We start from the raw sequence: 12,241 nt of genomic DNA, 5'->3' as shown, positions 1-12,241 counted from the left end.
TCTGGCTTAGGTCTGGCTGCTGTGCTCAGCTCCTTCCTGCTGCGGACCTGGGCTAGGACTGGGTCTGGGTGTTCCCGGAAGTCGGCAGCAATTCCGGACCTGGGCTAGGACTGGGTCTGGGGGCTCCCGGAACTCGGCCGGCCACCATTATGTTTACTGGAAAGACATTGTATTGAAATTAAAAAAGGAAAGGCCAACATGACAGTGTAAAGTGTGTTGTTCAATGAAAGGCAGTAATGCGAAAGATTCAGAAAGTGACTAGATACTACTATCCATATTGTAACCTTGTGTTTTACAATATACCATAGACAAAAAAATTTGATAAAAATGTCATTTTTATGTTTTCTATTGCATTATCTTATAAAAATGAACACCCCAAAACTGTAATTTTTGGTCACCCTGTATTTAAATAATTAGGCTGGTAAGTGGTTATCCAATTCAATTATTTAATGCTTACTAATTTTTTTCAAAAAGATAACACTGTGTAGAAAAGTAAGTAGTGGACTGTGTAGGTAAAAGTTGGGAACTAATTATAGCATAATTTGAAGTCATGGCAATGGATCCAGATACCTGCATCGTAATACTGCGTTATGAATTGTTTTTCAGAAATTGCCAAAATATCTGTTTACATTATTCTAGTATGTGTTCCATGTTGTCCTACCGTTTTAGAGAATTCCTATAACTGGATATTAAGAAGCCAGTAGAAACAGTGACATCCGGGGGCCTGGCCCTAGCTCAGGCCTTTAAGTGGCTGCTTCCACAAAGCTGTCAGCCTCAGGTTGCTTGAGTTCGAACCTCACAACTCTCCCACTGGCCAAAAGTGCCCTGAAGGCATTCAAGGAACGAAAAAAAAGAAAAGAAAAGAAACAGTGACATCCTTTGAACTCAGGGAAGCCTAAAAGCAAGTACTTATCTGGAAGACACTTTTTACATCTACTATAGTATCTTGCTTTTTCACTTATTTTTAGTTCTTAAAGTTTACTTTAAAACTCTCTTAGTCTAGGATCTTGATCAGATCAGTTTTTATAGTGAGAGGTATAGATCGAGGTAAATGATAGCATAGTGTTTATTATCAAAGACTTGGTGTTAGCTAAAAACTTTTTATTAGTGCATATTTGCGACACATAATTACATGCACTGTCAGGAGTTGATAATGAACATGACACGTCCCTTCCCTCTTCTACCTGCTTCCATCTTTTGGTCACCTCACTTGGAAAATTTTCATCTCATCTTTTATTTTGCTCTTTAAATTACATATTGTCTCGGTTGTCAGAAGATTTCAGACTCTGACCACTGGCGGGTTGTTGCTCAGCCCTGCAGGCCCTGCCCAGGTGATTTGCCCTGCTTGTTTTTCTTGTTGTGACCCTAGGTTGTAGAATCCAGCACCTTTCCCCTAGGCTGCATCCTGTTCCTGCTTTGCTTTTTTAACTTACTTTGTATAGTATGAGACAAAGTTTGCCTAAGTCATTAAATTATCTAGATTGTATTTGAACTTGCCATCATCCTTTTGCCTCAGCTTCCCACTGTTCCGGGATTACAGCCATGTGACACCATGCCCAACTAATTTGAATTCTTGGTCTCAAATTTCCTTTTCTGCATGTAATATCAGCTTCTGAGAATTGTGGCCTTTAGGTGATATAACATGTAAATTTACTTGGTGATACAGTAGTTGAGTATTATAGAAAACAGATCAACAGATCTGTTTAAACAGATAGGGATTTTTAAATTTAAATTGTTAGCCAGGTGTGTAGCACACACTTGCTATAATCCCAGCACTCGGGGAGGCTGAGGCAAGAGGATCATTGCAAGCTTCAGGCCAGTCTGGGCTATAAAGTTAGCTCAAGGCCAACCTGCTGCATAGAGAGACCCCCTTGCAAAAAGATAAAGAATAAAATCAGAGCCAGCCAAATAGTTTAGCAGATGAAAGCACTTGCAAGCAGTCGCAGGGGCTGGGTTCAATCCCTGGGCCTGCCATAGTGGCACATGCCTGTAATCCCATCTCTTGGGAGGCTGTAAACAGGCGGATCACTACAAGTCCAATCTAGTAGTGAGACCCTGAACACCCTGTAGACCTTTCCCTAAAAATACAGTAATAATAATAATAATAATAACAGCATCATAAGAAAACACAACCACACTTAAGCAGTCCAGAGTGTATACTACTCCATACACTGGTGTATCAGCCAAGTAATGTATGTGGGACAGGGTTTGTGTCCTTTTTCTACTCTGCTCCCTTAGCTCATATATTGGAATTGACCTTCAGCATTTGTAACTATAATCACAAAATTACTACTGCATCCTGGCAAAAAGTGGAAGGCCCCTCGATGACAGTATCTTTCTTCAAGTGAAACATGCCCTTTTATTGATGCAATATTGTCCTCAGAAACTTCTACCTGTTGTTTAGGCTACCTAGTTGCATGCAAGTCAGATACTTGGGGGCTGGGAAGATAGCTCAGAGCCATAAGTGTCTATCTGGCGAGCACAAGGACCCAAGTTTGATTGCCAGTCCTGCATGCCGTGTGGTCTCGGTCCTCGATCCCTGGGCATACCATCCTGGCCTGGATGTCCTTCATGTGGAACTGGGCACGGTGGCTCACGCCTGTAATCCCAGCACTCGGGAGGTTGCGACTGGGGGATCTCTGCAAGTTCAAGACCAGCCTGGGGCCTACAAAAGTGAGCACAAGGCCAGCCTGAACTGCATAGCAAGACCCTATCTCAAAAAAAAAGATACTTTTAGCTGTTTGTGTACTGTAGGGTTGGGGTATGGTGGTGAGAAGGAGAGAACAGATGCTGTGTAGGTAGGTGGTTTACAGTATCTGCTGCTGTGTATGAAGTATAATCAGTAACTGATGACTTTTATCTTTGATAATCACGGCAGTTTCTGCCTCTATGAGTGCTCTTCATCCTCTATCAGCATAATATCATGCTACTTTTCCTGGTCTGGGACAGCCATAATCCCTTGATATGAAGGTGTTTGACAGCCTCTTGGCCTTCAGACTAACAAATTTGCAAGTCTTTTGTTACAAGTATTATATATTATCAAGAGCATCTTTACAGATTGTGTTTTTAGCATGCCCTGGGGTTTTATTAAAAGAGTGAATCATTTCTGTGATTCATGTCTTTCCAAGATAATCACAGTTAAAGCAATTTATGAACGTTCTTTAACTTCAGATAGCATTAGGAGACATGTTTTTCTTCATACTGTACATGATAGACCTAATATTCCCTACAGATAAACTAGTAGTACTTCATTTTTATATGCATATTATAAAGATGCAGTATCCTTAATTTTTTCTTTAATAATTATCTCCCCTTAGCAAACATTATTTGCTTACTACAGAGTTTTCTTCGGGCCTTTTTAGATGATATGATAAGAAAATTCAGGGACAAAGTATGATCTGTTCCTATAGCTCATGGTGGCAGTTGTATAACATGCTGAAATTTCGTAAATAAACCTCTGCAGCCAGTCCTAGTTCTGCTTCCTTGAAGCTTTATGTCTTTTTGTTTTGTTTTATTTTGTTTTGACGGAACCGGGGATTGAACTCAGACCCTTGCATTTGCCAGGGAAGCACTTATTCTACTGAGCCATCTCCCCAGCCCGAGGCTTTATGTCATACAAGAGAATTTACCTTAATGTGCCTCAAACAAATTTGGAGACAGCTGCCTCTGTTAAGTTAGCATATAAAGTCAGTGCTTTGCTTAATAACTACAGTCTTTTTTTGTGATTTTTGATTTCCATTTTTTATTACAGATTGATGTTTTCCGCCTTCATGTTTTATTATAAACATTTCAAACATAAGATGCAGACTTCTAAAGTCATTCTTGGTATTTTTTTTTCTTACAACCTAAAACAGTATTTTAATTTTAATTGAAAATTTAAAAGTAAAAAGATTGCTTTTGAAATACAGGCATTGATTTTGTCTTTCCTTATTGTAGGGAATAGATGAGGGAGAGAATTGCTCTGCTTAGCATTTAGTATGTTTTATAGCAATCTGAAATAGGAATTTCATATGACCTGGTTTAGCATAGCATAGAAGGAGATAGTAGCAAAGGGACATGGGATAGAAGCTTTATTTTTCCAGTACCTGAATTAAGTCTTTATAGAATTCATATTTGAGTGTCTACTATATAAATATAAGATTTGAATAAAAGCCAAAGAATATATGGGATCAGGATGAGTTGGTTACTTCCAAGAGAAGATTTGGATGAACTGTTAAACAGCTACCTTATATTAATGAGTATAATCAGATATTTATTTTATCCTCTTGTTTTAATCTTTTCATATAATATGATCTTTCAATAACATGCAATCCAGTTGGTGGGACGTATTTGCTGCTAATTTGTTTTGTAATCTGGAAAACGTTTTAAATTTTTTGCTTGTGTTTATATAAAATTCAGATACTATTTTTCATGGGATTCTTGCATGTGATCACTTAATGCCTTCGGGTTTAAAATGTAAGTGTTCATTGAAAATCTTGTCAGTTGATTTAATCACTTACCTTAGAATTGGTTTAAATGTCATTTTACTATGACCAACCTTTTGATTGAGTGAACCTTCTCATCACTAAGCTTTTAGTCTTATTTTTTAAATTTTCAAACACTATTTTCAGGAGTACTTGCTGTCTTTTGTTCCTAACATTTGATTACTTTTACCTGGTATCATGAATACTGTCATCAATAATTATCCTGGAAAGAAAAGTGTGTATCAACAAGTTGAGGATATAAAGATCAGAACAATATTATTGTGAATTAAGATAACATATTGTTTAAAAGAAAAACGAATGCTCTGGCCATATTGCCAAAAAGTTCTGTATATTATTTCTGTCATGAATTATTAGAAAGAATTACATATTTGTAACTGATAAGCTTGTTTTTGTTTTTAACTTAAGCTGCTTTCATCCTAAGATGTCTTCAGTAGCAGTCACCGTAGCAGTTCTTTCTTTAAAATACATGATTTATGGAAAGGTCTGTAGCAGAATTATACTGCAACCTAAAAGGGTCTTTTGTATTGGGAGCTGTTTTGGCTCTCTTGTGAAATAAAAGTGTTATTCCCATTTTTCAAAGGCAGATTGTATAGTGAAAAACAGTAGTAAGTCAAGGTTCTTTTATCATAATTCAGAAATTTTAAAAATATATAGCCTCAATAAAAGGTGGGGTGTTTTCATAAGCAGTGTCAGTAATGTCCGTGACTGAAACTGTGTGATTGAATTTCTCAGCTTTAAGATCCAGTGAAGATCACAATGGCCAACCTTGTGTTTTAAATGTACTTTTGGCTTTACCTTAAAAATAATCTTTTAGAAAAACAATGATAGATCCTTGCTTAACTGACTGATGGTCTTTTGAAAAATGTTGGTTTGTTGAAGTCTGCAATTCCCTTCGTGTGCTTTTTCCTTTTCTTCTGTCTCTTCTCATTCTGTAGATTCAGATCCAGGACATACAAGTGAAAATTGGGGGGAGAGACTTATATCTTCTTACAGGACATACTCAGGTAATTCAGGTGCTCCTGTTTAGCTAGTGGTTGGTTTTTTTTGTTTTGTTTTGTTTTTGTCACATTTATAATTAAGTATTGTACATTAGTAACTTTTTTCAACTTTGAATAAAAGAGAACTATATGAGTCTACCAAATGTCTAGTTTGGGTTCTGAGATACTCCAGTACCTTGTGTCCTAACACATGCTGTGTGTGAACTGCCATAGACCTCTCCAGAGATGTGGAAGTGCACAGTGCTAGGCACCATTCCTGTAGAAAGCTGGAAGTCAGCCGCTCCCCTCGTCTCACAGTTCAGCATCCCTTGGGGAAAGGAAAGGTGCTCAAGGTGTTTAGTCTGCTTTGATGTGTACCCTTCAATGATGTGATGTTTTTATAAAAACACATTTAAAATACTTCCCATTAAACTCTTCAGTCCTTATAGACCTTGCTGCCCAGGTTGAACTTAACTATAAATAGATTAAAATACCAGGCTCCCTGGAGAAATGCCATGACCATTAACTGTGTTGGAATGTTTATTTGGCTGCGTCTCCAGTTATGATGTGCTATTGATTCATAATACTCCAAATAAAAGAATATCAAAGAGTATATAAATATATTAAAGTGAAAAGTTAAGTAGGGGAAAACTGGTTAAGTGCTTGTCTCTTTTTAAAAAAATTAGGCTGACATTCTTTTCTCTGAACATTGTAAAGTGTAAGTATTATCTAACCCCTGGCTATCTCCAAGGGTCATCTCTAACCTGTTGCATTTAGCTATTAAAATTGAAATAAGCCTTATGCTTACGGTACCATTTTAATTGTATATATCTGTGGATTTGGGTCATGTAGGGGCAAAAGCAAATAATTACCCTGATAGTTTTTAATTTAGCTGTTTGATCATTAGGTCCTAGTTACCAAGATTGCGTGGAGATCATATTTACAGTCATTTACTACTCAGTCAGGCTTACTTTTAGAAGATGTTCTCTAAGCGCCATGGCATGCCTAAAGGAGCTGTGTGCGATAAATCTGAGTATCATTGATGCAAATCAGTAACTATTAGAAATCCATGATATTTTAGAAACAGAACATGACATGTTTATTTTCAGGATTAAGGAAAGCATACTGCAAATATGACTTACATCCAATTACATTCATCTATATTTGTATGGTAGCTCCATTATTTAATCCTTTATACAGTGACTGCTTTGTGAGGAAATGTCATATTCTTTACTTTTCAGATACTAATAGGATTATGAATCAGGCTTTGGTGGGGGAGGGATATCTCTTCTCTATAATATGCCCAAACCCTAATGGGGAAGTAGCAGGTGTTAAGCCTTCTGTTTTTTTCTGACCAGACTTGGAGAGAAAGCCTTAGTTTTCCAGACTCTGAAGCTGGGGCCTCTCTGCATTTTTGGAATTTTTAGATCACGGAAGAAAGTGTTGGGTTGATATAAAGTTTAATGTTTATTTCAGATAATCTTAAGGGAATCAGCTTTTTCCTTAAAAAAAAAAAATTAGGTTGGCTTAGTGAAATTTTAGGTCTATGGTAGATAGTTCTAAATAAGCACTTTTTGTCAGTGAACCTGTGTTTAAATTTTTGAAGTTCAGCTGGGCTTGGTGGTACATGCTATGATCCCAACACTGGCATCTGAGGCAGAAGGGTCACTGCAGGTTTGAGAACAGCCTGAGCTACGTAGTGACCTCAAAGCCAGCCTGAATAAAATAGTGGGACCCTGTCACTCAATCACTTTAAAGTTTTGGCCAGCTATTAAGCAAATAAATACATTTTTAGTTACTGAAATCTAGAGATACGTTTAACATTTTCAGGTTATTTTTTATTTCTGACAGGTTAGAGGAAGTGACTTTTTCTTGGGAAAAATCCTAGATTTATCAGTTGCTTTAAAGTTAAGAAGTATACTTAGTAGTTTAACAATGTCACAGCCACATAGCTCAGCGGATTAAAGTTAAAGCGCCTGCAAGCAGGCACAGGGGCTGGGGATTCCATCCCCGGGCCTGCCGTGCCAGGCCCCGCCTCAGGGGCATGCTGACACGGAAGTTGACTTGTGTTTGTAATCCCAGCTCTTGGGAGGCTGTAAACAGGCAGATTACTGGGAGTCCAATCTAGTAGTGAGACCCTAAACACCCTGTAGACCCTTCCCTAAAAAGTACCAAAAAAAGTCACAGTTTTGAAGAATGTTGTGATTATCTCACACCTATTTATCCAACACCAGCTGTTGTCACTTAGCCTTCATGTCATATCTTGACTATGGTAACTCAGAAAAAAGACTGTATTAGATGCAATAATCTAATTTGAATTCATTGAGTTACCTAATTTTTTTTCCAAAATGTAATCATTACATTCTTGACTATATAGCAGCATAAAGTTCTAATAGTAAACTTTTAAGCATCTTTTTAAAATATCTTCAGGTATATATCACTTTAGAATATAATCTTTTAGGGGCCGGAGAAATACCTCAGTAGAATAAGTGCTTGCCTGGCAAGCACAGGTTCAATACCTGGTACTGCAAAAAAAAAAAAAAAAAAAAAAAAAAGAATATAATCTTTTGAAAACATTGTATCAAAAATGCAGCTAGAAAAGAAAAAGTAAATTGTTTCACATGTAGAACACAAAAGGCAAAAGTTTCCCTTAAATTTTAAAAAATATTTTAAGGATAGATCTTACTGTTTCTATTTATTACTAAATTTTGAATGTTTCCTTGAAACATCTTTTGTTCTTTCTGTAAAATATTCACAATGTTAACACTTTTAGGAGAGGTATATATGTTTATTATATTTAATTTGTTGTTCAGCTGGATAGGGTGGTACACACCTGTAAGCCCCAGCTGCTCCAAAAGTTGAGGCAAGAAAAGTGCAAGTTTGATACCAGCTTGGGAAACTCAATGAGACCTTTTTTGCAAAATAAAATGAAAAGGGCTGGGTGTCTGTGTTAAAGAGCTTACCTCGCATCTTCACTCTGGTTCAACATTTAGAGCATGGAGGTATTGTTAATTGAAATGAACCATTAAAATGACAATTATTATACTTCTTCCCTAAATACTAGAGAGCTGAAAATTACTAAGAGAAAGAATACACATTTCAGGAAAATGAACTCTTTCAAAGACTTAAGTTTTGTAATAATTTTAATAATAGGTTAGATATTATGCCGAGATTGGATTTATATTACATTGGCTCTTTAGTGATAGAAATATGAAAATGAAAGCTTGTCTTAGAAATACTAATAAAAGTACAGTGTTTTAATAAGTTGAAATTTTGGTTTTACATAAAATCAAATAGTCAACAAAATGTATGTATTAGGAATTGCTGAATTTTGAATGATCCGTTAGCAGCTGAATTTAAATATTAGGACCTCTAGTTTTTCTATGCCTTTTGGATGCCGATTTATTCTAATTGACTGAAGTGGTAATAGTAACAATTCCTTGTCCTACTAACATCAGATTTTAATTAGTTTCTTGAAACTTGTTAGATGAATAAATGTTTATTGCTTATCCATCTGCTGGCACATCTGCCTTCTGAAAAGTCCCCATTGTATTGACAACTAGGCCATCCCTTCCTCTGCTCATTTTTACTAATTTTTAAATTTTTTGGTTTTTGTTTTTAGCTCCTCTGCAGGTATACATAACTGGATTTTAAAATCCTGGGTATTTATATATAATTTCCAAAATATACTGTACATGCCTAGGCAGGTAGTTACCCCAGAGAATCCACATGAACTCCATGTGTTCATCTTTACGTATAGAATCCATCTCAGTCTGATTTCCTGGCACTTAAAGGGAAATGTTGATAATATTGCTAGATTTCCAGAATAAGAGAGTCTGAGAACAGATCTGGAGACTGATCAGATTTCTTTGAAAAGGACCCTGGAAATTTTGGGGTCCTTGCAGGATGTTTCTTACTTACTGCCACACAAATTATTTAAATTTGCTCATTTTTCACTTTGACTAATACTCCATGTTTGGCAACCCTGTGATGTGAATTAATGATTTGATGGATTTTTTCAGTACTCTGTATAATGAGGCTTAATCTTTTCTCACCCCCCCCCAATCTTTTTCAGGTAGGGTTTTGCACTTCAGGCTGGCCTTGAGCTCACTTTGTAACTGGGATTATAGACATGTGCCACCACACCCAGTCTGAGATTTATTTTAGTCTCTTAAAGAAATTTAAGCTTAGGCAGAGTGCAGCAGCTAAGGTTTGATGTCCAGCATGCCTTGCTGGCCCCACCCCTGGTGCCCACTGAGACGATGATTGAGACTGGGCGTGGTGGCATGCACCTGTAATCCCAGCACTGGGGGGCTGAACACTGGTGGATCACCGCGGAGTCTGATCTACATAGTGAGCCCCTGTAGACCCTGTACTAAAATACAAAAAAGAAAGAGAAAGAGAGAGAAACTTAAGTTTCTTGAAAGATACACAAACTATTCTTAGAATTAGAGAAGTTATTTCTTTATTTATTTGGTGTTACTGAGATTCAACTCAGGCTTCATATATGATAGGCAAACTGCTTACTAGGGAGCCACATCCCTAGGATAGGTTTTAGGTTTAACAGTAACAAGGATAAAAATTATAGTGGATGAAATGTTTCAAAGATGTCATGTAGTTCACTCAGTTCACCAACGCAAGTAATTACAGATCAAAGATATTTTAAAAAATTGTATATATACTAAACATTTACAGACGTCTTGTCATTATTCCATAAACAATCCAGCATGATAACTATTCATACAACATTAATGCTGTGTTAAGAATTACAAGTAATCTGGAGATTTTTTCAAGTGAATGGAAACTTTCACAGGTTATAAGCACATTTGACACCACTTTCTGCAAGGGTCTTCAGCTATCATTAGCCTCTGGGTTCCTCACAAGGGCCTGGAATCAATCCTTTTCAATATCAAGGGGTAACTAACTGTAGTGCAGACATCTGAAATGTTTTAGAAAAAGTTAAATTTCAATAAAACAGATCACTAAAATACAGATTTTACTAGAAATAGATTCCCATATACCTGAAGACAGCAGAATTCAGAATGTATTTTTCCAAAGCATTAGGAAGGAAATTGCACAAGTCTACTGCTGTTTTTCTGTAGCTATTATCAGTTATATATTGTAGACGTTTTTCAGTGCCATGTATAGAACGTATTTAAGAAGTTGTCTTTTTCTTTCCATATACTTGCATTGTTTTCAAATCCATAAATATTTAATTCTAGAGAAAGAAGGTCCAGAAAAGAAGAAAACCAAAAAAGAAGCTGGAAATAAGAAATCCACACCAGTGAGCATTCTTTTTGGTTATCCACTCTCAGAGCGAAAGCAGATGGCCCTTCTCATGCAGATGACAGCAAGAGACAACAGTCCAGGTGATAACTACCATCACCGAGTATTCTTCTTTTTTTTTTTTTAATGTGTTTGGTTGTTACAGGGTCTCACTATACAGCTCGGACTCATGGTAATCCTCCTGCTTTCAGCCTCCCCAGAGCTGGGATTATAGGCATGCGCCACCATCCCCACCTAGACTCTGGCCAGCTCAGCCTGCCCTGGGGGAGGGGCTGGTGCATCATGTGGTGCCAGGGATTAAACCCAGGTCCCTGAGCTTGCCTGAGCTTGCTTAAGGAGGTGCTTTAGTTTTTTTTCTCTCTCTTTTTTTTTTTAAAGCTGGTTTTTTTTTTAAAATTAATTAATTTATTTGTGTGTGTGTGTGTGTGTGTGTGTGTGGCCAGCTCAGCCCGCCTGGGGGCGGGGCTGGCTGGCATGTGGTGCTGGGGGATTGAACCGCGGTCCCTGTGCTTTGCTAAGCTTGTTCTAAGTAGGTGCTCTAGACTAGTTTTTTCTAAAACATTTTCTAAAACCACTGAGCTATCTCACCAGTCCCAGTTCCTGTGAATTCTGAGCTTTTCCCCAGGCCCAGATAAACTTGCTTATTAAACAAATACTTTTTCCTATTTTTAGTTTTTATCCTTTCTTAAACTTAGTAGAACCATTATTTGTGTGACTGTTTAATGTCTGTATTCTGCACTAGATTAGAAGATATATAAGAGCAGGGATCTTTGCATTTACTGGGCATTAAGTAAATTCTTATTAAATAAAATGCATAATTTAGAAACAGGTCAATCGGTTTGAGAAATCATGGCAGAACTCTTAACCATATTGAAGATTTCTCCCAATTTCTTTCTCTAAGGCTGTTTTCCAGGCTTCCAGTTCACTGGTAATCTTAGCACATTGTTTGGGGATGGTGAGATAGCTCAGCTGCACTAAGCACGTGCCTGTAACCCCAGCGCTGGGGAGGCTGAAACAGGAGGATCACTGCAAATCCAAGCTGTATAGTGAGACCCTGTACCAAATAGATTAAAAAGAAAATCTTAGCACATTCCTTTTTTTTTTTTAAACTGGTGGCAGATGTAAATCCTTTTTTTCTGGGGAAAAAGATTTTCTTTGGACTTTGCATTCAAGGCATCTTTAAGATCATCGAAATGTATTGAAAAAGGAACAATTTCCCAGTGAACTTTTCCTGTATTGACTATTTTAAAAATTGATACAGCATAGTATCCAAATATAACTTCAATCAAAACATGAGTGTACCTACTGTCTTTACTAGAAGCGTTTTAGAGCATTTTAAAGAGAAACTTTGGGGGGGGCTCTCACCTTTGCTGCTCACTTGGGACAGACTGTGGCCAAAGTCAAGGCATTTTACAGTGTTAAAGCCTAATGATTTTTGTTTAAAAGATTGACTTTGAGATCAGGTTAACCATTATTTTGAAAGACTTTTAAAAA

General features: G+C 37.0%; 1 protein-coding gene across 3 annotated transcripts in view; it reads left to right on the top strand.

Annotated features, from left to right (window-relative positions):
- Ankrd12 (ankyrin repeat domain 12) overlaps window positions 1-12,241 on the top strand; it is a 116,042-nt gene that overhangs the window by 41,232 nt on the left and 62,569 nt on the right. For 2 of the 3 annotated variants that reach the window (XM_004645043.2, XM_023705274.1), the window contains exons 4-5: window positions 5,420-5,488; window positions 10,684-10,830. In XM_004645043.2, coding sequence (XP_004645100.1) covers window positions 5,420-5,488; window positions 10,684-10,830 — 216 coding nt within the window. The remainder of the gene's footprint in view (window positions 1-5,419; window positions 5,489-10,683; window positions 10,831-12,241) is intronic. The other variant, XM_004645044.3, reaches the window with a different exon arrangement.

This window comes from Octodon degus, unplaced genomic scaffold, assembly GCF_000260255.1.
Source record: "Octodon degus isolate 3935 unplaced genomic scaffold, OctDeg1.0 scaffold00216, whole genome shotgun sequence".
Lineage (NCBI taxonomy): Eukaryota > Metazoa > Chordata > Mammalia > Rodentia > Octodontidae > Octodon > Octodon degus.
The sequence above is the reverse complement of the archived record's forward strand: the minus strand, read 5'-3'. Positions and strand labels throughout refer to the sequence as shown.